The 27,655-nt window shown below is 44.1% G+C and overlaps 1 protein-coding gene across 1 annotated transcript in view; it reads left to right on the top strand.

Annotated features, from left to right (window-relative positions):
- Window positions 1-5,265: 5,265 nt before the first annotated feature.
- Window positions 5,266-27,655, top strand: part of SLC22A16 (solute carrier family 22 member 16) — an 86,263-nt gene continuing 63,873 nt past the window's right edge. The window contains exon 1 of the mRNA XM_040350238.1: window positions 5,266-5,654. Coding sequence (XP_040206172.1) covers window positions 5,617-5,654 — 38 coding nt within the window. The 5' untranslated portion in view covers window positions 5,266-5,616. The remainder of the gene's footprint in view (window positions 5,655-27,655) is intronic.

The raw sequence follows: 27,655 nt of genomic DNA, 5'->3' as shown, positions 1-27,655 counted from the left end.
TATGTGCCAAGTGTGTGGATCCTCCAACCTGTGAATGTTTTGTGTCTTCCACAGATGGCCAGGAGGTTGCTGGGCCATCAGGCCAGTCTGCACCATCCCCCGGACAACAGACTGCAGAAGAGCCCCAAGAAGGGCAGGAGTCCTCAGGGGAGGGGAGTGGCCACACCTCACATCATGAGGAGGTTGAGGGGGAGGAGGATGAGGGGGAGGAGGATGGGGATGATCAGATGGACCTTGCCAGGGAAATCCTTTTGACTTCGGATGTGGTTCCCCCTGAGGCTGGCAGCAGTCACGCCTCCATCAGGGGTAGCCCCTCCCACTTAACAGGGCTCCCCCCACAAGGGTCTCTCTCTCCCCTCCTCCCAGGCCACAAGCCTCAGCTGCAGGCAGGAAGGCTACCCAGAAGACCAGGGGGGTGGCCGAGGTTCTGCCGGCCAATCTGCGGAGGGACCAGGCCCGGCAGACCCAACATCTGGGTCAGGTCACCCAGACTTTGGCCCAGATGCAGGACAGCCTGGGCTCAATTAAGGACTCGGTCAGTGATGTGGGCACAAACTCCTTGGCGGTCATAACATGCATTTGTGACCTGCAGACCGCCACAGCAGGCGTGTCCCTGGAGGTGAGTGCCCTGACCCAGGCTGTCCACGCAAACACCCAGGCTGTCCAGGCCAATACGGCTGCCCTCACTGTGGGTCTGACCAGGATCGCCGTGGCCTTGGAGGGCAGGCCAGCAGGAGGACAGTCACCAGGGGAGGCTCCTCCTTCCCCTGCTCCCCCCCATGAGTCTCCCCTGGTTGGCCGTGGCCGTGCCCGTGGCCGGCCCAGGCGTAGCTCACGCCGCCGCCGTTAATTTTGGTTGTACTTTTGTTTTTTTATTTGGCATACAGATTGTTGTCCTGCAAGTGTGTGTGCTCAGCTCTTCCCTAACGGTGTTGCTTTAGCTGACATTTACACGGCTGGTGTAAAGTTAGGGCAGCTTTTATAAGGTGTAACTTTACACCGTGAAACTAGCAGATGCGCACAGGGCGTAGCCTATGCCGCACAAGCGTACTTTTGTGGATCGCCCTATCTCCTTCATTTGCATATTAGCATAGAAAATCAATGGTGTGTCTAGCGTAGTTTGCGCTTCAAGATGCGCCGGTGTAATCGTTTTACGTCGGACGGAAAAATCTGGTTTTCAGGCGTATTTCGTTTTGAGGATCAGGCGCAAAGATACGCACGGCGCATTTTTCAATTACACCGCGCATCTTTAGATACGTCGGCGTAAGTCCTTTGTGAATCTGGTCCTATGGGCCAGATTCACGTAGGCCGGGCGCAGCGTAACGTAACTGGTTTACGTTACACTGCCGCAATTTTTCCAAGTTAGTGCCCGATCCACAAAGCACTTACCTGGAAATTTGCGGCGGTGTATCGTAAACACGTCCGGCGCAAGGCGGGCCCAATCGAATGGGGCGAGTCCCATTTAAATTAGGCGCGCTCCCGCGCCGAACGTACTACGCATGCTCCCGTCGCAAATTTACCGACGTGCTTTGCGCGAAATTAAGACGCGCCGACGTTTTGTGAATCGCGACGGGTAAAAAAGACTTGCGCCGGGAAAAAGAAAAAATTTAAAAAAAAATTGAAAGCGACGCGGGAAAGACGGGCATACTTTAACATGGTGGAGTAAATTTACACTTTGTTAAAGCAGCCCTATCTTTGCGACGGGAAACTAACACTCGCGACGACGTAACGACGAGAAAAATCTTCGTGGATCGCCGTAACTCCTAATTTGCATACCCAACGCTGGTTTACGACGCAAACTCCCCCCAGCGGCGGCCGCGGTACTGCATCCTAAGATCCGACAGTGTAAAACAATTACACCTGTCGGATCTTAGGGCTATCTATGCGTAACTGATTCTATGAATCAGTCGCATAGATAGAAACAGAGATACGACGGCGTATCAGAAGATACGCCGTCGTATCTCTTTTGTGAATCTGGCCCTATATTCTTAGCAGTGTTGTAATGACAATAAATTGCTTTGAAAAACGGCTATATGGAACAATTTGATTGGTACCAAATCTAATCAAATTACACCAAACACCTGGTGTAAGCGCTTCAAGCATCCCGGCACTATGGTTGTTATGGTGTCAGGATGATTGACGCGCATTATTTCTATTATTACATTGTAATATAAAATGAAATAGTTCAACTCACCATAATGCAGAATAAGAATCAGTGGGAGCTCTAATGTCACTGTCCCCAGCCAGCGGAGTGCCTCCTTACATCTCAGGTGTCACTGTCCCCAGCCAGCGGAGTACTTCCTTACATCTCAGGTGTCACTATCCCCAGCAGAGTGCTTCCTTACATCTCAGGTGTCACTGTCCCCAGCCAGTGGAGTGCCTCCTTACATCTCAGGTGTCACTATCCCCAGCAGAGTGCTTCCTTACATCTCAGGTGTCACTGTCCCCAGCCAGTGGAGTGCCTCCTTACATCTCAGGTGTCACTGTCCCCAGCCAGCAGAGTGCCTCCTTACATCTCAGGTGTCACTGTCCCCAGCAGAGTGCTTCCTTACATCTCAGGTGTCACTGTCCCCAGCCAGCAGAGTGCCTCCTTACATCTCAGGTGTCACTGTCCCCAGCAGAGTGCTTCCTTACATCTCAGGTGTCACTGTCCCCAGCAGAGTGCTTCCTTACATCTCAGGTGTCACTGTCCCCAGCCAGCAGAGTGCCTCCTTACATCTCAGGTGTCACTGTCCCCAGCAGAGTGCTTCCTTACATCTCAGGTGTCACTGTCCCCAGCCAGTGGAGTGCCTCCTTACATCTCAGGTGTCACTGTCCCCAGCGGAGTGCTTCCTTACATCTTAGGTGCCACTGTCCCCATCGGAGTGCTTCCTTACATCTCAGGTGCCCCCCCCCCCCATTGGAGCCCTTCTATATCTTATCAGCAGTGTCTCCGCCGCCATTATTGAAGGCTGAGGGGGAACAAATTAGAGGCAACCATTTTCCAGAAGACCACAGATTGAATGGAGAATGTCTGTGAACAGCAATTTTAAAGTCTTGTCACAGATTCTCAAATGGATTTAGGTCTGCACTTTTTAACTGGGTCATTCTAACACATCAATATGCTTTGATCTAAACCATTTCATTGTAGCTCTGGCTGTATGTTTAGGGTCGTTGTCCTGCTGGAAGGTGAACCTCTGCCCCAGTCTCAAGTCTTTTGCAGACTCTAACAGGTTTTTTTCTAAGATTGCCCTGTAGTTGTCTCCATCCATCTTCCCATCAACTCTGACCAGCTTCTCTGTCCCTGCTGAAGAAAAGCATCCTCACAACATGATGCTGCCACCACCATGTGTCATGGTAGGGATGGTGTGTTCAGGGTGATGTGCAGTGTTAGTTTTCCGCCACACATAGAGATTTGCTTTTAGGCCAAAAAGTAAAATTTTGATCTCATCTGAGCACCTTCTTCCACATGTTTGCTGTACTTCTCGCAAACTGAGAACGGGACTTCCTATGGCTTTTTTCAACAATGGCTTTCTTCTTGCCACTCTTCCATAAAGGCCAGATTTGTGGAGTTCACAACTAATAGTTGTCCTGTGGACAGATTCTCCCACCTGAGCAGTGGATCTCTGCAGCTCCTCCAGAGTTACCATGGGCCTCTTGGATGCTTCTCTGATTAATGCTCCTCTTGCCCGGCCTGTCAGTTTAGGTAGACGGCCATGACTTGGTGGGTTTACAGTTGTGCTATTCAATTTTCGTAATAATGGACTGAACAGTGCTCCTTGAGATGTTCAAGGCTTGGGATATTTTAATATACCCTAACCCTGCTTTAAACTTCTCTGCAACTTTATCCCTGGCCTGTCTGGTGTGTTCCTTGGCCTTCATGATGCTGTCTGTTCACTAAGGTTCTCTAACAAACCTATGAGGGCCTCACAGAACAGCTGTATTTATACAGAGATTAAATTACACAGAGGTGGACTCTATTTACTAATTATCTGACTTCTGAAGGCAATTGGTTCCACTAGATCTTAGTTAGGGGTATCAGAGTAAAGGGGGCTGAATACAAATGCATGCCACACTTTTCAGATATTTATTGTAAAAAAAAATTGAAAACCATTTATCATTTTCCTGCCACTTCACAATTATGTGCTACTTTGTGTTTGTCTATCACATAACATCCCAATAAAATACATTTACGGTTTTGGTTGTATGTGAAAATGTGGAAAATTTTAAGTGGCATTAATACTTTTTGTAAGGTCTTCTGGACCTTGAAAAATAGGTGTATTTGGTGTCTACATAAGTGTCTACATAAGTTGAATCTTCTTCTTCTTCTTCTACATGAATGTAACCACCTTTTAGGAGGGTTACTCAAATACAGTATGGAATGGTGGGCTCTGAGAATTCAGCTACAGGTCAGTACCCTAGTCTCACAGATATGTATACCTAAACCAGACAATTTTCAGTATGATCAGAACCACACCAGAAGTCCTTTCAAGACCGTGGGCTGATGCCTCTGAAGTCCTTCTAAGTTGACTTCTGCTAAATGTGCTGACTTCCTAGGCTGCCTATCCACTTCAGCTCTGACACCTGTACACAACCTAATACCTATGAACCCGATCTGAGTATATCTGTGCAATATCATTTTCTTGTTCCCTGCGGGTGATGGTGCTTACCCTCCCCACCCAATCATAGGGTCTAATGCATCGTACACACGACCAGTTTTCCCAACGGTTTGATTTTGGTCGGGAAAACCGGCAGTGTGTATGCACCATAGCATATTCTCTGGCAACTGCCAACTTATCTTGGGAACATTTGCTGGTACAAAAAATACCGGCTGACATTCTGCCCGTGTGTATGTCACTCTGTCCGACAGAACCTGGCTGTTCATCCAGCTTCTGGAGAACCAGCAGCCAATGGCTGAGAGTGCTGGTCGGAGTGTTCTGGTGGGGGGTGGCCCCCAGTCAGAACACAACAGCTTAGTGGGGAATATTGCTGTACTAACCTCGCATGGTTAGTACAGTGTCTCAGACTGGAGCTAACAGTATTTTTTTCGTGCAAACGGCTGGGTTGCACAAAAAAAATAATAGTGTGTCCCCGGCTTTTGAATGACATGGTGTTCAGCACTACTTCCCTATTCTCTCTACAAAGCATGGGGTTCAAAAGACGTACCTCCCTGTCATCTTATTACGTGTTTACAGTCACTACAGATTCTTTGCAGTTACATTCATTCCAATGTGTTGCTTCAGTCCTTTTAGTGTGAGTCTGAAGCACACTCAGTGAACTAATAGGGGGAGGAGGAGCACCTTACTCCACACGACCCTCTCATAACAAACACACATGTCCATCTGCAACTTCTCATATAAAACCCACTTACAATCACACACTGTAGGGCTACGCTAACTTGTCTCACAACACATTTATCTCTGACTTACAACTGTATTAACAAGACTAGTTATAATTTACTCAAGTGGCACGATTACAAGAAGAGAAGGCATGCTACAAGGGAACTATATCCCTAGTGCGAACTGAGATCACCCCCAGTCAACCTAGTTACAAAACTTGGCTCAAGCATCATGCCAACTGAATAAACAGAATTAACTCACAAGCTGTACGCCACATCACTGCTGCTGCAGCCAGGGCATGGAGGGTCTGTTCGATCATGTGGGCCATTTTGGAAGGTAAGCTGATTTTATTCGTAGCCTTTTGGGGAAGGGGGGGAAATGTGTGCTGGAATTTTAGGAAACTGCAAATACTTTTAAAATGGTCTTGCTTTAGTACAGGAAAGTTTTTTTATAAGAGTGCTCACTGTAAGATAGAATGGTATGTAAGAGGCGAAGGCAGTGCTGTAGCTACACAGTACCAGTTTATATGAGAAGAGAGGGCTATTGTTAGATCTGGGATTTGGGGCTATTAGCAGGCAGTTAACAGAGAGGCTGTGTAAGAAAATAACCTGAAAGCATGCCATTATGACGATGCATAATATTAATACAGGCTCTATTTGGAGAGATCTGCTATGTAAAGTGCAAACTAATTTGAACCTGTATTATGAGTTAACAATACAATACTATTGACTACTAAATCCCTAAATATAATGAAGTATTTTCCCTACAAAACTATTTCAATTTATCTATTACCTTACAGCACGCCGATTACGTTCAATTGTAACTTTTTTAGCCTGACATTTCAGAAGGCCATTGATGCACATTAATGTTATTTTCATGGACATTTCACAGCTGGCCAGATGCATATTTATTTGATGCAGAATAAAGCGTACCATACATGATTCCATGGGTTAAATGAAAAATAAAATAATAATTTTCCCCATCCATGCATTCGATGTGGATGAAGGAATCACTCCCGCTGAGATTATTGTATTCTGCCAGCGGCAAGCCTTTTCCCAGTGACAGAATACAATGATCAGTGTTGCCGGCTAGAGCCGGATGCACTGATCCTTTGGGAAAAATACGACTTGTGTACAACCATTAGCACATACTATTTGGTTTGGTCCCTAGCCCAGGTAACTGGTTCGGTTGTGGCTGAACTGGCAGAATTTCAATCTATGTATGGCCGGCTTAAGATAGCTCTGCTTACTATAGCTATCAACATAGCAAATTATTTATAATAGTTTTAAAGTGAACATCTGATGACTATTTCTATTCGTTTAAACAAACTACCATGGTATTGGCTATTTCGAATTTGCTCTGCCCATAAACACCTTTAAGGACAGATCAATCTTAACAAAGGAAAGAACTAATAAAAGAATACAAAGCATCCGTGAATGGGTAAGGGGAGAACGAGGTAGACAAACTTAACAGCGGCTTTCATATATAAAAGTTGCAGATCTCAGGCCCCGTACACACGGCCGAGGAACACGACGTGCTTGGCACGTCGAGTTCCTCGTCGAGTTCTGGGATGAAGCCGCCGAGGAGCTCGGCGGGCCGCCTTCTCCCATAGAACAACGAGAAAATAGAGAACATGTTCTCTATTTTCTCGTCGAGCTCCTCGGCGGCTCCATCGAGCCAAAACTGTACAGACGACAGAGTTTCTCGGCAGAATCCGGGTTTTGACCGAGTTTCTCGGTAAATTCTGCCGAGAAACTCTGTCGTGTGTACGGGGCCTCATAGTCGTAGTGAAAGAAGTATAGTGAGAGCTAAAATATCCAGTCTCAAAGAAAGTGTGAGAACAACCATGGAATACACCTCTACAGATTTAACTTTTTAAACTGCAGATTTAAGAAAATTATTACTTTCTACCAAAGTGATAAATTCTAAATCCTTCTCTTGTTCCCCCTGAAATGCCTGTTCTGTAACAAGCTCACCCCTGTCCATGATCTTTTTATCTCCTCTAACTTACATGCCTGTAATGAAAACTTGGCTTCAGGAATCTGACTCTGTTTCTCCAGATGACCTCTCCTATGGTGGATTCCACTAGCTTAAAGTGATATTAAAGCCTTGCTTTTTTTCTCTAAATAAAAAACATGTTATACTTACCTGCTCTGTGCAAGTGTTTTGCACAGAGAAACCTGGATTCTCCTCTTCTCTGGGCCCATGAGGCACTCCTGGCTCCTCCTTCCTGCTGGGTGCCCTCACAGCAAGCAGTTTTTTGTGGGGGCACCCAAGCAGGCACGCTCCAAACCTGTGGCTCTGTGTGTCCATTCACACATGGAGCCGTAGTTTCGCCCCGCCCCCTCATCTCCTGATTGGCTCCCTGGCTGTGATTGCTGCCAAAAGCCAATCAGGAATTCGATTTCCTGGAGCGGCAAGGATCGAGATGGGGCTTAGGTAAGTATTAGGGGGGTCTAGGGGGGCTGCTGCTCAAAGAAGGTTTTATACCTTCATACATAGAATGTATGAAGGTAAAAAATGTTGTGCCTTACAGCTACTTAAGCTGGACATACAGTAGATCTTTTTTTTTTTTTTTTTTCAATTAGCCAGCGGGCTGATAAAAAAAAAAGGAACAGATACCGGCCCTGACCATACAATTAAGGTGGATGGAGGAATCCTCCCTGCTGAGACATTGTATTCTGACAGCAGGGACTCTCCACACTCACCACACTCAGAATACACTGATCAGCATCTGCAGCCCTTTGGTTGCTTTCGCCGATCAAGATTTTTTTTCCAAAAAGCTAATTTGACAGAAGTCGAATGCTAGATCGACTTCTGTCAAGCATAAGGGGACACACATGGATCAAAATCCTTCAGTTGAAGTTCATTGTGTACACCATTTTTTCCCCAGTTTCTCTGAGAAATGCTGTGATTTATTGGAATTAGGAATTTGAATTTAGATCTTTCTGTGCTGACTTAAATGCGTCCACTTACATATTTTTTTATTGAGTGGTCCAGTCCAAACTACCAATCTAACAGCTGTGGCATTATTTAGATAGAGGACTGGTGTGTCTAAGAACATATGTGGGCTGCTGTGAGTTCCAGTGCAATCAACTCTGAATCAATGCAGTAATATAAAACAGAAAAGCTTATACATACTGTGCATGCAGGCCCTGTTGCTAAACTAGAGTTGAAGCAATACCAGCGCAGAAATGATTGCTTCACTGGATTCATGAACCCTGGCCATTTACACAGATGTGGGTGGGTGCTCATCACATGCCAGGGCTGTTCCTACCATGCACTGCAATCACTTTTAGTCCTGCGAGTGTAGAGTAGATCATTGGTAGCCATTGCAGCTGAATTACACAGAAAAAGACAGATGGGTTTTAAGAACAGGACAGCTGTTTCTCTCCTATCAAGTATTTACCCTTGGTGTATTTCTGACTCTCACTGATAAATAATATCCAAGTAATCATGGCGGGAACAACAACTGACTATTAATATGTAATGATGTATCGGGTCTCGCAGTATAAAGAACCACCAATGTAAACAGCAATACAAGTATCCAGCTTGTACACAACTTGAATCATGTATCAGTCTTTTCAGGGCAGATAGGGTTTAAGCAGAACTGCACTGCATCTGAGCACAACAAACCAAAAACGCTATTTAAATCATTTTTAATATTCAAAGCAAACTCACCCATCCATCTATGTTTCCATGCTTTATTTTGACAAGAAATCACACCCACTAGCATTTCTGTTTGTAGCCATCTTGAGTAAAGGCAGATGATTCGTGTATCATTTACATCCTGGAATCTAGGGGTTGTAAAGGTTCATCTTTTATTTTCTATATTGGTTCCTTTAAGCTAGTGCATTGTTGGTTCACTTACCTTTTTCTTCGATTTCCCTTCTAAATGTTTTTTTTCTTTGTTTGAATTTCTCACTTCCTGTTTCTCCTCATTAAGCTTTCCACCATCATCCGAGCGGTGGAAAGTCATTTAGAACAGCTTACTGAACACCTTACTGAGGAGGAACAGGAAGTGAGAAATTCAGACAAAGAAAACAAAGAAAAAAAAACATTTAGAAGGGAAATTTAAGGAAAAGGTAAGTGAACCAACAATGCACTAGCTTAAAGGGGTTGTAAAGGAAACATTTTTTTTTTTTATAATAAGCATCCTTTACCTGCAGACATTCCTCTTTTCACTTCCTCATTGTTCGTTTTTGCTCAGAAGTCGCTCTATTTCTTCTCTGTTCTGTTCACTTCCTGCTTGTCTGATTTTACTCACCACCGTGATGGGAGGCTTTACTGCGGTGGTGAGTAACGTGCTCACCCCACTCCTGGGAACTACATCTGTGTGGCAGGACGCTCTCTACGTGTTAGAGACTTCAAGGAGGTGTGAAATACTGGGAAATGTAGTTCTTACATGAACAAACGATGCAAACCAGGAAGTGAATAAGAGAACAGAAACTAGAATGCCGGAGGTGATATAGATGAAGGAATTTAATAGGTATTTACTCGTTTTTAACAGAATCATTACACTATTCTGTCTGTCTACCTTGCAGACATTATTTTTAGGCAAAATTTTTTTTTCCTTTAGTGACCCTTTAAAGTAACCTATTTAGAAAATAAAAAACAAACCTTTACAACCCCTTTAACTCAGGCATGCAGGCGGAGGGTGTGCTTAGCTGAGAAACCTCTTCTCCTGAAGACTCCTGGGATGTATAACATTAATTGCTAATGCATGGAAACCAGGAAGTACCTGAAGAAATATATATATAAAAAAAAAGTTGAAAATAAGTAAATATGATATACCTTGCTATTTACTAATGCTAATGGCATAAAAACAGTCAAAGTTGTTTAAGAGAGTGAAGTTCTTCTTTAAATTTAGGGCCTCTTGCAAATGGTAGTTAAAAAAAAAACATCACATTTTTTACTGATCTGAACACAGGTACATTGTTGTCTATATTTATATACGTGCCTATATTGCAACATTGGCAACTAGAAGAGAAGGAAGAAAATTGTAATTTAAGCAAGTTTGCAGGACATTTTACTTAGTATCTTTCTGTCAACAAGATCTTGAGTATAAACACCAGTAAATTATGATGCCCGTGTACAACTGGCCTAGTATATGCTTTTATTTATGTTTAGTTAGAAAACAGAACAAAAAATGTACAAATTCCTGTCATTTTTCCCACCGCAATACTTACATAATAAAATAATCTACGAACTTTAGCCTAGAATGGACTCATTCAGCTCTCCTGAGTGTAAGGTTGCATCACAAGTGTGCATTTTATGTAAGATTCAGTATCTTAGTCATACAGAGAACAAGAAAATACATTTCCCATGATGCAGATGTTTTACAAATGCACAAAACGACAAGTTCTATTCATTTCAATGGGCCTACTGATAGCCCAGCTCCAGACATAACCTTTTTTTTGTTATGAAAACAGACGAGTGTGAATGAATCACGGCAGAAAAACCTGATGTTGGCAGACATACTTAAAGCGGAGGTTCACCCTAAAAAGCAACTTTGTACCATGCCATCCAGCATACTAGCGTCAGCTACAGTATGCCTTTATTTTAATTTTTTGAGCTGTACTTACAGTTTAATCCTTTAGTTTCGTTTTAGACTCCCGCGGGGAGTAGGTGTTCCTATGAAGAGGGGAACATGATTGACAGCCGGCTATGGCGCGTCACGCGTTCCGAAAATAGCCGGAGTAGGACTTGGCTCTTCACGGCGCCTGCGCACAGACTAGGAGCTGACTGCGCAGGCGCCGTATAGATCCGAGTCCTATTTCGACTATTTTCGGAACGCGTGACGCGCCATAGCCGGATGTCAATCATGTTCCCCTCTTCATAGGAACGACTACGTCTGAAACTAAACTAAAGGTTTAAACTGTAAATACAGCGCAAAAAAATAAAATAAAGGCATACTGTAGCTGACGCTAGTATGCTGGATGGCATGGTAGACAAAGAATTTTTTTTTTTTTAGGGTGAACCCCCGCTTTAATAGAATAACCAGTCCAACCACAATATAAAAGCACAAAATGGGATGAATAACCTGCCACCGTTGTCAGATTTTATTCGTAAGGTTTGTATAGAGTTGTTCCATTGGGATGGAAATACGTACGACAGAATATAATTTCAGAGTGTGTTGAATAGTTTTGTATGTATTCTTTTGTTTCTTTAATTTCTGAGCATGCGTAGTCTTGCTCTCACGATTTCTTTCATATGAAAACCATACTAATTATACGAAAATCGTGCCTTTGTGTTCACATCAGACAAAAATTTTATAGTCTGTAGTGTTGCTCACGAATATTCGTATTGCGAATATTCGGCTCGAATATGGCATATTCGAGTATTCGCGAATATCTCGAATTTCGCGGCCAATATTCGCTATTCCGAATATAAAAAAAAAAATTGCGAAATTTCGCTAATGCGAATTTATTGCGAACATTTTGCGAATTTTTATTTTTTTTTCTGATTGGCTCTGATGCAAAAGAAGGGCGGAGAAAGTATTCTCGAATATTCGGAAATCGTATATTCGGAATATTTTATCAAAAAAAAAATGTTGTGAAATATTTTGACAACTGTGGTAGGAGAACTCTGATTGGCTCTGATGCAAAAGAAGGGCGGAGAAAGTATTCGCGAATATTCGGAAATCGAATATTGGTGATATTTTATCGAAATTTCGCTAATGCGAATGCGAAATTGATTGCGAGATTTTGACAACTCTGATTTCCGAATATTCGCAAATACTTTCTCCACCCTTCTTTTGCATCAGAGCCAATCAGAGTTCTCCTACCACAGTTGTCAAAATATTTCACAACATTTTTTTTTTTGATAAAATATTCCGAATATTCGATTTCCGAATATTCGAGAATACTTTCTCCACCCTTCTTTTGCATCAGAAAAAAAAAAAAAAATTCGCAAAATGTTCGCAATAAATTCGCATTAGCGAAATTTCGCAATTTTTTTTTTTTAAATATCACGAATATTCGATTTTAGCGAATATTTCACGAATATTCGACTATATATTCGTGATATATCGCGAAATCGAATATGGCATATTCCGCTCAACACTAAATTAGTCTGCGCATCCAGCTTTTGTCAGACGAAAAAACATACTCGGCGAGCGATGCAAACCAGGAAGTGAATGAGAGAACAGAAACTAGAATGCCGGAGGTGATATAGATGAAGGAATTTAATAGGTATTTACTCGTTTTTTAACAGAATCATTACACTATTCTGTCTGTCTACCTTGCAGACATTAATTTTAGGCAAAAAAAATTTCCTTTACAACTCCTTTAAGAATGAGTGATTTAAAGCTTTGTTTTAAAAAAAATAACAAACATGTCATAATTACCCCCACTGTGCAGCTCGTTTTGCACAGAGTGGCCCCGACCTGGGACTTCTGGGGTCCCTTGGCGGCTCTCGTGGCTCCTCCCCACATCAGATAACCCCCTAGAAGAAGTGCCCTCTATCCAATCAAGAGAGAAGATAGTCACCGCTCCAATAGGGTCTGTAAAAGGCAACCAAGAAGGTTTTTTCAGAGTGCGGCTGTCCAAACATTTCTTTCTACTATCCAATCAAGAGTCGGGACACCGAGGAGAGAGGGAAAATGCATCACCACCAAGTGAATTCCACGGCTCAGGTAAGTAAAACTGCCAGAAGTTTTCTCACCTAAATTCATAGGATGTATTAAGGTGAAAAAACATGAGGGTTTATTACAACCCCTTTAAGTTTTGATTTTTTCAATACAAAAATATAATGCACAAGTAGAAGAAGGGATAACGAAATAAAGTAAATAGAGAGGAGGAGAAATTAAAAATAATAAGGGGTCAACAGACTTCTATAGGTGGCTGCAGTTGATGGGCTTTATAGGCACAACCAAACAAAGTAACATGAAATACAAAAATGTATTGATGCACAATAAGAACCTAAAACTATTCAAGGTAAAAAGCATAGTAAGTGACTGAGGGTGAAGGACCAGTTCAAAACAAAAAAATGTTTGATTATAGACTGGAAATTTAAATAGCATAAATAGTAGAGGGCTCCACCATCCCTTCATAAAAGGCTTGACATGTTTTGTGTGTTCCATTTCTTCTTGAGCCGATGGTGCTAATATAGAAATGCTACAAATAGCGTCGGATGGAGACAGTCTCTCAGATAACATATGTCACATGAGGAACCATAAGCAGAAGGCCAGGGTCCATATATTATCAAATATCCAATAGGTGTATATTATGATCTATCAAGAGGTGTTGGTTACAGCTGCCCTGCCCTATAAAAAACACACACCAGTTCTGGGTTTCCTTTTCACAAGAAGCATTGCCTGATGTGAGTGATGCCTCGCACAAAAGAGCTCTCAGAAGACCTACTATTAAGAATTGTTGACTTGCATAAAGCTGGAAATGGTTATAAACGTATCTCCAAAAGCCTTGCTGTTCATCAGTCCACGGTAAGACAAATTGTCTATAAATGGAAAAAGTTCAGCACTGCTGCTACTCTCTTTAGGAGTGACCATCCTATAAAGATGACTGCAAGAGCACAGCTCAATGAGGTGAAGAAGAATCCTAGAGTGCCAGCTAAAGACTTACAAAAGTCTCTGGCATATGCTAACATCCCTGTTAGTGAATCTACGATAAGTAAAACACTAAACAAGAATGGATTTCATGGGAGGATACCACAGAGGAAGCCACTGATGTCCAAAAAAAACATTGCTGCATGTTTACAGTTTGCACAAGAGCACCTGGATGTTCCACAGCAGTACTGGCAAAATATTCTGTGGACAGATGAAACCAAAGTTGAGTTGTTTGGAAGAAACACACAACACTATGTGTGGAGAAAAAGAGGCACAGCACGCCAACATCAAAACCTCATCCCAACTGTGAAGTATGGTGGTGTGGGCATCATGGTTTGGGGCTGCTTGGCTGCGTCAGGGCCTGGACAGATTGCTATCATCGAAGGAAAAATGAATTCCCAAGTTTACCAAGACATTTTGCAGGGGAGCTTAAGGCCATCTGTCCACCAGCTGAAGCTCAACAAGGGATGGGTGTTGCAACAGGACAAAGACCCAAAGCATAGAAGTAAATCAACAACAGAATGGATTAAACAGAAGAAAATACGCGATTGAGATACTGTGGCATTACATCAAGAAATCGATTCACACCAGACATCCCAAGAATATTGCTGAACTGAAACAGTTCTGTAAAGAGGAATGGTCATGAATTACTCCTGACCGCTGTGCACGTCTGATCTGCAACTACAGGAAACATTTGGTTGAAGTTATTGCTGCCAAAGGAGGTTCAACCAATTATAAATCCAAGGGTTCACATACTTTCTCCACCTGCACTGTGAATGTTTAAATGGTGTGTTCAATAAAAACATGGTAAAATTTAATATCTTGCGTGTTATTAGTTTAAGCACACTGTGATTGTCTATTGTTGTGACTTAGATGAAGATCAGATCACATTTTATGATCAATTTGTGCAGAAATCCATATAATTCCAGAAGGGTTCACATACTTTTTGTGGTAACTGTATTATATATATATATATATATATATATCTATCACATCACAGCTTGCCCCCTTTGAGTCACAGGTTAATGTCAAGCAGATGAGGAAACAAGAAAAAAGGGGACTAAACCATCCTCAAAAGGCTTTGTAAGCACTAATGCTAATATAGGGGACCACTGCAGGCATAACTACGGTCAGGCCATAGGTAGGGCTCAGTAGTAGAAATCTTGATAGATCATACTCTCTGAGAGGATTTGGTGGGGGACCCCACACGGGGAGAACAATTTATCAAGATTTCTACAATTGAACCTTATCTATGGCCTGTCTGTAGTTATGCATTCAGCGGTCCCCTATATTGGCATTAGTGTCAATATATATATCTAAACCCAAGACCAAATGGTAAGCCACATGTGGTGGCTGCATTTGTTTACATTTTTCAGGGTAAGTACGTTTTCAGCAAGTACAAAAAAAAACACCTGCTGATCTTGCCAGAAATACAATGTCCAAATTACTTACTGTGACCTAAACTAAAAGCACCAACAATGGCATCTTCCTTTTTTAAACTACTAACCCCTTGCATATTGGAGGTAAAAATAGGAAGACATGTTTAAACTCCATCTGTGGCTCTCACTTCTCATTCAGAAGCAGCTGTGGTTGGGGGGTGGAACTCTCTTCCCAAAGGCAATGGCTTAGAGCAATGGATGCTAGGAGGTGACATTACGGCTTTATGGAATTTATTACCATAGTTGGCCCTCCACATTACACGGACAAGCCAAAGCTGCACAGATAAAAATTAAAAGGGGTATTTATATTGCAATTTATTAGAAAATGTATGTGGGGGACTGGGAAGCCCTGCAAATGGCAACATTTAAAAGTTGGTCTATAATTTATGCTTTCCTTCAAATAATCTAAACGGGAACCAGAATCCTTTTTTTGGAGCAGTAAAGTCCTCATCCACAAAGCCCTTAATAAAGCAACTTAAAATAATAATAAAAAAAAAAAAACAAGGGGCCAGATTCACAGAAAAAGTACGCCGGAGTATCTGCTGATACTCTGGCGTACTTTCAAATTTGCCACGTCGTATCTTGATTTGGAATCCTCAAACCAAGATACGACGGCTTTTGGCTAGGATCCGACAGGCGACAGGCTTCGTACGCCTTCGGATCGTAGGTGTAATTCTCCGGTGGCCGCTGGGTGGAGTTTGCGTCGTTTTACAGCGTCGGGTATGCAAATTAGCTGTTTACGGCGATCCACGAAGGTACGGGCGTTCGTCGCATTCTCTTACGTCGGCTTTTCCCGTCGCAAAGTTAAGAGTCCTATTTAGATGGTGTAAAATGGTGTAAAATTACACCATCCATGTTAAAGTATGTGATTTATATATTCTTTATCATGCCCCAGTTCTTTGATTCCTGCAGGTGTATGTAAGCTGTGTGTATGGTTGTGGTGGCCACTCGTCCTTGTTTAGACTAACGTCTAATTTTACTAGTGCTGTGGAGATACTGGCACTTCTTGTGTTATTAATGTGTTTTTATGAGGATAATTAATAAATTGCAGTCATATTTATTCGTATTCCTTTCTGACCAATTCTTTTTCTCTCCCATTTTTTGACATGTTAAAGTATGGCCGTCGTTCCCTCGTCGAATTTAATTTTTTTTTTTGAGTAAGACGTCCGGGAATACGAAAGTACGTTACGCACGTCGCCGTTCAAAAAACACGTTGGGTGCGCCGTAATTTCGTGCAAAGCACGGCGGGAAATTTCCTTACGGAGCATGCGCAGAACATTCGGCGCGGGAGCACGCCTAATTTAAATGGTACACGCCCCATTTGAATTAGGCGGGCTTGAGCCGGACCGCTTTACGCTACACCGCCGCAAGTTTACACGCAAGTGCTTTGTGAATCAAGCACTTACGCTGAAAACTTGCGGCGGTGTAACGTAAAGGGGATACGTTACGCCGCCGTAATTGTTCGTGAATCTGGCCCAAGGTCCAAAGCAATAAGACACACAAGATGTCAGAGAAAATAGACCAATAATGAAACTCTTAAAGTGGAGTTCCATTCTAAAAATGAACTTTCTGTTAACAGCTTGCCTTTAATGTAAAAAATATAAAAAAAAAATGTTTTACTCACTTCTATCTGGCTGTTACTAGGCAGTATTCATAATCTGCATAGTTCCTGGTTCTAGGTGGTTCAACTTCCTGTCCTAAGACCCCATTACCTCCTGGGAAATTAGTCATTTCCCAGGAGTCTCTGGGCATTACTGTGCCTAAAAATCGCCCAGCATGCACCTCTCCCTGAAAACCAGGAAGAAAAAGGAACTGGGCTTCACATACCCACACATGTGATGGATACGGCCACAACATGAGCTGGAGGATATAAGACAGTGGCGGCTGGTGCTCCAAATTTTTTGGGGGGTGCAAAAAATAAATAAATTGCAGCCTCACTGTGCCCATCAAATGCAGCCACTGTGCCATCAATTGTCACCACTGTGCCATGCCATCAAACGCAGCCACTGTGCCATCAATTGTCACCACTGTGCCATGCCATCAAACACAGCCACTGTGCCATGCCATCAAACGCAGCCACTGTGGCATCAATCGTCACCACTGTGCCATGCCATCAAACGCAGCCACTGTGCCATGCCATCAAACGCAGCCACTATGCCATCAATTGTCACCACTGTGCCATGCCATCAAATGCAGCCACTGTGCCATGCCATCAAACGCAGCCACTGTGCCATCAATTGTCACCACTGTGCCAGGCCATCAAACGCAGCCACTGTGCCATGCCATCAAACGCAGCCACTGTGGCATCAATTGTCACCACTGTGCCATCAATTGTCACCACTGTGCCATGCCATCAAACGCAGCCACTGTGCCATCAATTGTCACCACTGTGCCATGCCATCAAATGCAGCCACTGTGCCATGCTATCAAACGCAGCCACTGTGGCATCAATTGTCACCACTGTGCCATCAATTGTCACCACTGTGCCATGCCATCAAACACAGCCACTGTGCCATCAATTGTCACCACTGTGCCATGCCATCAAACGCAGCCACTGTGCCATGCCATCAAACGCAGCCATTGTGGCATCAATTGTCACCACTGTACCATGCCATCAAATGCAGTCACTGTGCCATCAATTGTCACCACTGTGCCATGCCATCAAACGCAGCCACTGTGCCATCAATTGTCACCACTGTGCCATGCCATCAAACACAGCCACTGTGCCATCAATTGTCACCACTGTGCCATGTCATCAAACGCAGCCACTGTGCCATGCCATCAAACGCAGCCATTGTGGCATCAATTGTCACCACTGTGCCATGCCATCAAACGCAGCCACTGTGCCATCAATTGTCACCACTGTGCCATGCCATCAAACGCAGTCACTGTACCATGCCATCAAACGCAGCCATTGTGCCATCAAACGCAGCCACTGTGCCATCAATTGTCACTACTGTGCCATGCCATCAAACGCAGCCACTGTGCCATCAATTGTCACCACTGTGCCATGCCATCAAACGCAGCCACTGTGCCATGCCATCAAACGCAGCCATTGTGGCATCAATTGTCACCACTGTGCCATGCCATCAAATGCAGCCACTGTGCCATCAATTGTCACCACTGTGCCATGCCATCAAACACAGCCACTGTGCCATGCCATCAAACGCAGCCACTGTGCCATCAATTGTCACCACTGTGCCATGCCATCAAACGCAGCCACTGTGCCATGCCATCAAACGCAGTCACTGTGCCATGCCATCAAACGCAGCCACTGTGCCATCGATTGTCACCACTGTGCCATGCCATCAAACGCAGCCACTGTGCCATCAATTGTCACCACTGTGCCATGCCATAAAACGCAGCCACTGTGCCATGCCATCAAACGCAGCCATTGTGGCATCAATTGTCACCACTGTGCCATGCCATCAAATGCAGCCACTGTGCCATCAATTGTCACCACTGTGCCATGCCATCAAACGCAGCCACTGTGCCATCAATTGTCACCACTGTGCCATGCCATCAAACGCAGCCACTGTGCCATCAATTGTCACCACTGTGCCATGCTATCAAACGCAGCCACTGTGCCATGCCATCAAATGCAGCCACTGTGCCATCAATTGTCACCACTGTGCCATTCCATCAAACGCAGCCACTGTGCCATGCCATCAAACGCAGCCATTGTGGCATCAATTGTCACCACTGTGCCATGCCATCAAATGCAGCCACTGTGCCATCAATTGTCACCACTGTGCCATGCCATCAAACGCAGCCACTGTGCCATCAATTGTCACCACTGTGCCATGCCATCAAACGCAGCCACTGTGCTATCAATTGTCACCACTGTGCCATGCCATCAAACGCAGCCACTGTGCCATGCCATCAAACGCAGCCATTGTGGCATCAATTGTCACCACTGTGCCATGCCATCAAACGCAGTCACTGTGCCATCAATTGTCACCACTGTGCCATGCCATCAAATGCAGCCACTGTGCCATCAATTGTCACCACTGTGCCATCAAACACAGCCACTGTGCCATGCCATCAAACGCAGCCACTGTGCCATCAATTGTCACCACTGTGCCATGCCATCAAACGCAGCCACTGTGCCATGCCATCAAACGCAGCCACTGTGCCATCGATTGTCACCACTGTGCCATGCCATCAAACGCAGCCACTGTGCCATCAATTGTCACCACTGTGCCATAAAACGCAGCCACTGTGCCATGCCATCAAACGCAGCCATTGTGGCATCAATTGTCACCACTGTGCCATGCCATCAAATGCAGCCACTGTGCCATCAATTGTCACCACTGTGCCATGCCATCAAACGCAGCCACTGTGCCATCAATTGTCACCACTGTGCCATGCCATCAAACGCAGCCACTGTGCCATGCTATCAAACGCAGCCACTGTGCCATGCCATCAAATGCAGCCACTGTGCCATCGATTGTCACCACTGTGCCATGCCATCAAACGCAGCCACTGTGCCATCAATTGTCACCACTGTGCCATGCCATCAAACGCAGCCACTGTGCCATGCCATCAAACGCAGCCATTGTGGCATCAATTGTCACCACTGTGCCATGCCATCAAATGCAGCCACTGTGCCATCAATTGTCACCACTGTGCCATGCCATCAAACGCAGCCGATGTGCCATCAATTGTCACCACTGTGCCATGCCATCAATTGTCACCACTGTTACATGCCATCAAACGCAGCCACTGTGCCATGCCATCAAACGCAGCCATTGTGGCATCAATTGTCACCACTGTGCCATGCCATCAAACGCAGCCACTGTGCCATCAATTGTCACCACTGTGCCATGCCATCAAACGCAATCACTGTACCATGCCATCAAACGCAGCCATTGTGCCATCAAACGCAGCCACTGTGCCATCAATTGTCACTACTGTGCCATGCCATCAAACGCAGCCACTGTGCCATGCCATCAAACGCAGCCACTGTGGCATCAATTGTCACCACTGTGCCATGCCATCAAACGCAGCCACTGTGCCATCAATTGTCACCACTGTGCCATGCCATCAAACGCAGCCACTGTGGCATGCTATCAAACGCAGCCACTGTGGCATCAATTATCACCAGTGTGCCATGTCATCAAATGCAGCCACTGTGCCATCAATTGTCACTACTGTGCCATGCCATCAAACGGAGCCACTGTGCCATGCCATCAAACGCAACCATTGTGGCATCAATTGTCACCACTGTGCCATGCCATCAAACGCAGCCACTGTGCCATCAATTGTCATCACTGTGCTATGCCATCAAACGCAGCCACTGTGCCATGCCATCAAACGCAGCCATTGTGCCATCAATTGTCACCACTGTGCCATACCATCAAACGCAGCCACTGTGCCATCAATTGTCACCACTGTGCCATCAATTGTCACCACTGTGCCATGCCTCAAACGCAGCCACTGTGCCATCAATTGTCACCACTGTGCCATGCCATCAAACGCAGCCACTGTGCCATGCCATCAAACGCAGCAACTGTAGCATCAATTGTCACCACTGTGCCATGCCAAACACAGCCACTGTGCCATCAATTGTCACCACTGTGCCATGCCATCAAACGCAGCCACTGTGCCATCAATTGTCACCACTGTGCCATGCCATCAAACGTAGCCACTGTGCCATCAATTGTCACCACTGTGCCATGCCATCAAACGCAGCCACTGTGCCATGCCATCAAACGCAGCCATTGTGGCATCAATTGTCACCACTGTGCCATGCTATCAAATGCAGCCACTGTGCCATCAATTGTCACCACTGTGCCATGCCATCAAACGCAGCCACTGTGCCATCAATTGTCACCACTGTGCCATGCCATCAAACGCAGCCACTGTGCCATGCCATCAAACGCAGCCATTGTGGCATCAATTGTCACCACTGTGCCATGCCATCAAACGCAGCCACTGTGCCATCAATTGTCACCACTGTGCCATGCCATCAAACGCAGTCACTGTACCATGCCATCAAACGCAGCCATTGTGCCATCAAACGCAGCCACTGTGCCATCAATTGTCACCACTGTGCCATGCCATCAAACGCAGTCACTGTACCATGCCATCAAACGCAGCCATTGTGCCATCAAACGCAGCCACTGTGCCATCAATTGTCACTACTGTGCCATGCCATCAAACGCAGCCACTGTGCCATGCCATCAAACGCAGCCACTGTGGCATCAATTGTCACCACTGTGCCATCAATTGTCACCACTGTGCCATGCCATCAAACGCAGCCACTGTGGCATGCTATCAAACGCAACCACTGTGGCATCAATTATCACCAGTGTGCCATGTCATCAAACACAGCCACTGTGCCCGTCCAGGTGCCCCCTATGGACGGGCTGCCACTGATATAAGGCAAGTGTTGAAATGATTTTTGGAATGATTGGGGAGCTATTAATATGTTTTAGGGACTATTTAAAGCGGATGTGCCACGGGAAAAATATATTAAAAGCCAGCAGCTACAAATACTGCAGCTGCTGACTTTTAATATAAGGACACTTACCTGTCCTGGAGTCCAGCGGTGATCGCAGCAGATGACGAGCCGATCGCTCGTCACCCTGCTGCTCCCCCCTCCATCCTCGGTGAGGGAACCAGGAAGTGAAGCGCTCCGGCTTCACTGCCCGGTTCCCTACGGCGCATGCGCGAGTCGCGCTGCGCCCGCCGATTGGCTCCCGCTGTGTGCTGGGAGCCGAGTGTTCCCAGCATACAACGGGGGACGGACGGGAAGGAAGGAAAAAACCCGTCCTTTGCCCGTATCGTAGGGCCGGAAGTGGGTGCAGATACCTGTCTGTAGACAGGTATCTGCACCCCCCTCCCCCCTGAAAGGTGTCAAATGTGACACCGGAGGGGGGGAGGGTTCCGATCAGCGGGACTCCACTTTAGAGTGGAGATCCGCTTTAATATGATTAATTTTAGCTTGCAAAAAAAAAAAAAATTATGCCTGGAACCCCGCTTTAAGCCTGAAGCCCTTGCTCCACCTTATATGATGACAGCCAGGAGCCCTATTTACTTTAAAGAAAAGGATATTCCTGCCAGGTACTTGTGTACAGATGGAAAACAAAAATGATGTTGCAACAGAAGAAAAAACAAAAATCAAACCTTTAACATGTTAGCAATGACCTATTTTAGACCATGCTACTGCTGAACTACATTGAAGAGGCTTTTAGCCAGATATTTTGTTTTGTACAACATGGAACTAAATATTACAGTACAATAATCACAAGATTACATTTCAAAGAAAGACAATTTAAAAAATGACTACTTTATTATTGGCGTGCAACAATATAGTTTATTCATTAAATGAATGATCTCATATGACCAGAGCAATTACAACAGGGAATAAATCAAGCAAGACCAGATTTTTATTAACCAGGGCTGACCATGTAACAGGGATAACAACTGTATCGCTCTAATGCCGCGTACACACCATCACTTTATGTGATGAAAAAAAACAACGTTTTTAAAAACTTCACTTTAAATGACCGTGTGTGGGGGAAAACGTTGTTTTATGTCTTGTGAAAAACGACAAAAAAAATTGAAGCATGCTTCAATTTTATGTGTTGTTTTTCAAAACGTCGTTTTTTACTTCACAGAAATTGACCGTGTGTAGCAAAAAACGACATTTAAAACAACGTTTTTACACCCGCGCATGCCCAGAAGCTAGTTATGAAGCAAGCTTCAATGGAAAAACGTGGTGAACGTAACCTCGCTTTGCTAGAACATTGTGAGAAAAACGATGGTGTGTAGGCAACTTCGTCTTTGAAAATTGAAGTTTCAAAAACGTCGTTTTTTTACTTCACAGAAAATGACGGGTTTTTTTTATCACATAAAGTGATGGTGTGTATGCGGCATAAGGTTGGGACACTCATTTAACCTAAAGTCTCGTACACACGACCAGTTTTCCCATCAGGAAAACTGCCATGAGGGCTTTTGGCCGGGAAAACTGTCCGTGTGTATGCTCCATCGCAGTTTTCCCTACAGGTAAACTGCCTGGAAAAAAAAGAGAACCAGCTCTCTTTTTTCCCGCCGGGATTCACGGCGGTTTTTAACCCGGCAGTTTTCCTATGGGAAACACTGCTATAGAGAATACACACGGACAGGAATCCTGACCAAAGCTCTCATGGCAGTTTTCCTGTCGGGATACCCGGTCGTGTGTAGGGGGAAAAAGTTTTACTGAGCAGGTCCTCGGTTTTCTCCTCGGGTTTTCTGGCGGTAAAAAGTCCGCTGGGAAACCCGTACGTGTGTACGAGGCTTTAGAGTTTCATTAAACAACGGTATCACTGACTGTAAAGCTCCCATTCGCTGTAGGTTGCAGCACTTTATTTAATACTGTGCTAATTGTATCCCTTTTAGACGGACTAATCTGCAACATTTTACTAGCTGACGTGCTTATATTTCACTTCTTCTTTAAAGCTGGCCATACACTGTTATGTTTCTTTCCCACTGACTGAATGAAGAAAACTGACAGATTCTTCCATCCACACAAATGTAGTGGATGGAGGAAACCCCCCTCAGAGCATTGTATTCTGATAGCGGCACCTTGAACACTTATCAGCGTCTACAGTCGGTTGCAGTTCAACATTTACCTTACAGAGAAGCCAATCAAATGATTGACTTCTGTTGAGTGGGACTACCATACAGTTATCTAACATTTCAGTCATTTGTATAGGGGGCCTGCTTTGGGCGGGTGTTTACGCCAAGCTGTCCCAGGTCCTGCCCCGCTTCTCCAGGTGGGATTGTCACATACCTATATTTAGAGAGGAACTCTTCTACCTCAATGCCCACCTCTACATATATTCCTGGCCTGGGCATTTTACTGGAGCATTTACAAAACTTGACCTAGGTATTTTTCTTTATTTCGTCTATAATTTATGGGCCAGATTCAGAAAGGAGATACGGCGGCGTAATTTCAAATGTGCGCCGTCGCATCTTTACGCCGATTCACAAAGCTAGATATGCCTGAAAACATGGCTTCAGCCATCCGACGTAACTTGCCTACGCCGGCGTATCGTGGGCGCATAGTTACGCTGGACGCATTCGGCGTTCCCATTAAAAAATTTGCAAATTAGTAAGATACGCCGATTCACGAATGTAGTTGCGCCCGGCGTATCAATATACGTCGTTTACGTAAGGCGTCTGACCGACGAAAAAGTTACCCCTGCTATATGAGGCGCAGCCAATGTTAAGTATGGACGTCGGAACAGCGTAGAATTTTACACGTTTTACGTTGTTTGCGTAAGTCGTCCGTGAATGGGACTGGGCGTAGGTTACGTTCACGTCGACTAAGCATTGAGCGGGCATAATTTACGGAGAAAATTTGATGTGATACTGAGCATGCGCGCGCATGCGCCGTTCGTAAAGCGCGTAATTTACGTAGGGGCCACGAATCATTTACATACAACATGCCCACTACCAGCCTACCCTGTCGAACAAAGGCGTTCGACAGGGTAGACTGGGGATTTCTACTGAACACATTGGAGTTCATTGGGATCGGTCCAAAAATGATGGGGTGGATAAATGCTCTGTATAAACACCCAACAGCAAGAGTCAAGGTGAATGGGATACTATCAGGGACTTTTGAGATGTTCAATGGGACCAGACAGGGGTGCCCCCTGTCCCCTCTTTTATTTATCTTATCTTTGGAACCATTGCTGGACGGGATTAGAAATAACCCGGACATCAGGGGGATTCAAACAAATGATGGGGAACATAAACTCGCAGCATTCGCCGACGATATCTTATTATATATAACAAATCCAACTATAACCCTCCCGAATCTATTAAAAACTCTTAAATTGTATGGAGATGTGTCAAATTTCAAAATCAATCCTCTAAAATCAGAAATCCTTAATATTAGCGTGAATGCACAGGACGTACGGAGATATAAGCAAGAGCTTCCATTTATTTGGAAAGATTTCGAGATAAAATATTTGGGAGTTAATATCACAGCATCCCCGGAGCTAATTTACCCACAGAATTTTATCCCATTATTAAATGATATTAAAATTGATTTAAAGAGAATTGCATCTAGACAAAGATCTCTACTAGGGAGAATAAATTGTTTTAAAATGTTTATTCTCCCTAAGATATTATATAAAATTCAAATGTTACCAATCGTATTACCGGGTGCTTACTTTAAAATATTAAAACAGTTATTAAATAGGTTTATATGGCGGAGCAAAAAACCGCGCATAAGTATGGAAATATTAATTAGAGATAAGGAACGTGGTGGTTTGGGGGTATCTGATATTTACATATATTATACGGCTATTCACATGGCACGGGTGGTTGATTGGGTTAGAGATAACAATGAGAAAAGGTGGGTTAGATTAGAAAGTTGCTCAAACAAGTCACTGTTAGGAAAAGAGATTTGGATACCGCCACATTTCAGACAACAAAATACGCACATGCACAAGATCACATTGGCATCCATGTCCATATGGGATAGGACACACAAAAAGCATAGATGGGGCTTTAACTCCCCATTAATCCCTCTATTCGACACAAATTTTTTTGCACCAGGGAAAATAGGCCTGTTTGGTAACTGGATTAAAAAAACAGATGCACAATTAAAAGATATATTAAAAGACGGCAAAATTCTTACCTACCAGGAATTAAGTAAAAAAAAAGAATTGTTTGAGCTGAACTGGTGGCGATATATGCAGCTGACGCATTTGGTAGATTCCTTCCCCTCCCCCCCGAGGTCAGATAGAAATCTGCTCCCTTTGGAGCGTTTGTGTTTGGCACCAAAAGGAAGAGGCGGGATCTCCTCAATTTACAAAATTTTGATGGGATTGAAAGATCCCGGTTTCCCTCCTTATATTAATAAATGGGAAGAGGAATTGGAAACGGGTAAAACCGAGTTAGAGGTCAGGAAAATATTAAAAAAGACGCATACTAGTTCAACTAACTGTGCATTAATCGAAATGAACTTCAAATGTTTAGCACGGTGGTATATAACCCCGGTCATAGCACACCGTTTTCGAGATGATACCTCCAAATATTGTTGGAGGGGCTGTCTCGAAGTGGGTACTATGTCACATATATGGTGGACCTGTCCAAAAATTAAAACATACTGGAATAACGTATTATTAGTAATTGAGGAGATAACCGGAATTAAAATACCTCCTGATCCATGGGTCTGTCTGTTCCACGGGACAGAAATGTCAACCAAACAGTACATGAGAACTTTACTTCCCCACGTACTAGATGCAGCAAAGAGTCTGATCCCCAAACAATGGAAGGACCCTATGAGTCCAACAGAGAGGAGCTGGTTTTGCAGAATCAATGATATATATTATGCTGAACAGCTCAGGTTCATGGGAGAGGAAGGAGAAGGAGGATTTAAATTAAAATGGCAGGATTGGGTTAATTTTAAACTTTCACCGAGGTATATAGATAGGATGATATAGTGTAAGAAGTATAACGGGCAAAGAGAGATACAATACGAGACAGAATTTCGGAGATAGGGGAGGGCGGGAGGGTGGGGTTAAGGGATGAGGGTGGGATGAGGGTCTGTTCGGCTAGGGGAAATTAATGTATTCATTCACATATTTAAGTATTTTTATTCTCTTTTGTATATTTATTGACATATATTTAAATGCACTTTTGCAATAACAAAATAACCAAAAAAAAAAAAAAGTTTCCCACCATGATGTGAACTAAGGAGACTGCGAATGAACGCAAATTGATTAAGTCTCCTGATAGTTCTCTGAGGCGGAACAAAAAAAAAAAAAAGGGCACAACTCCATCTACCATATCACTAAATGAGGGGAAACAATTAAAGGGTATTACACCTGCTAATACCTTTCCTGATAACGCAATCAAATTTCGATCAGTGTATGGCCAGCTTAAGTCAACGCATAAATAAAAAAGTCTTATTTTTCAATGGAGTATTTTTTTTTGTAAGGCAGCAAGCAGAGCTCATGGCATACTTCAGTGGATATAGTGCCAACATGGGGCAGATAAGTTGTAGGAGAGCTACAGACTTAGTTCTGGCCACTGACCTGTACTGCAATAGAAAAAGGATCTGTCTGTGTTCAAATCCAAATAGCTTTACGCACACATATATACAGTATATAGCCCATCAGGTGCTAATTCGGTGTGCACACAAAAAAGCCTAAATCGACCATCTGCCCACTGCTATACACCCTTACATATTTCTAACAAACTTTGCATAAAATCAGCAATTATTGGTTCACAGTCAGTCATAGGCGTGTGCTGGGGGGGGGGGGTGCCAGGTATGCCTGGGTACACCCTAATCACCCTTCCTCTAGTGCTATCCAGTTTACAGAAGTGTG

This window comes from Rana temporaria, chromosome 4, assembly GCF_905171775.1.
Source record: "Rana temporaria chromosome 4, aRanTem1.1, whole genome shotgun sequence".
In the NCBI taxonomy this organism is placed as follows: Eukaryota; Metazoa; Chordata; class Amphibia; order Anura; family Ranidae; genus Rana; species Rana temporaria.
The sequence above is the reverse complement of the archived record's forward strand: the minus strand, read 5'-3'. Positions and strand labels throughout refer to the sequence as shown.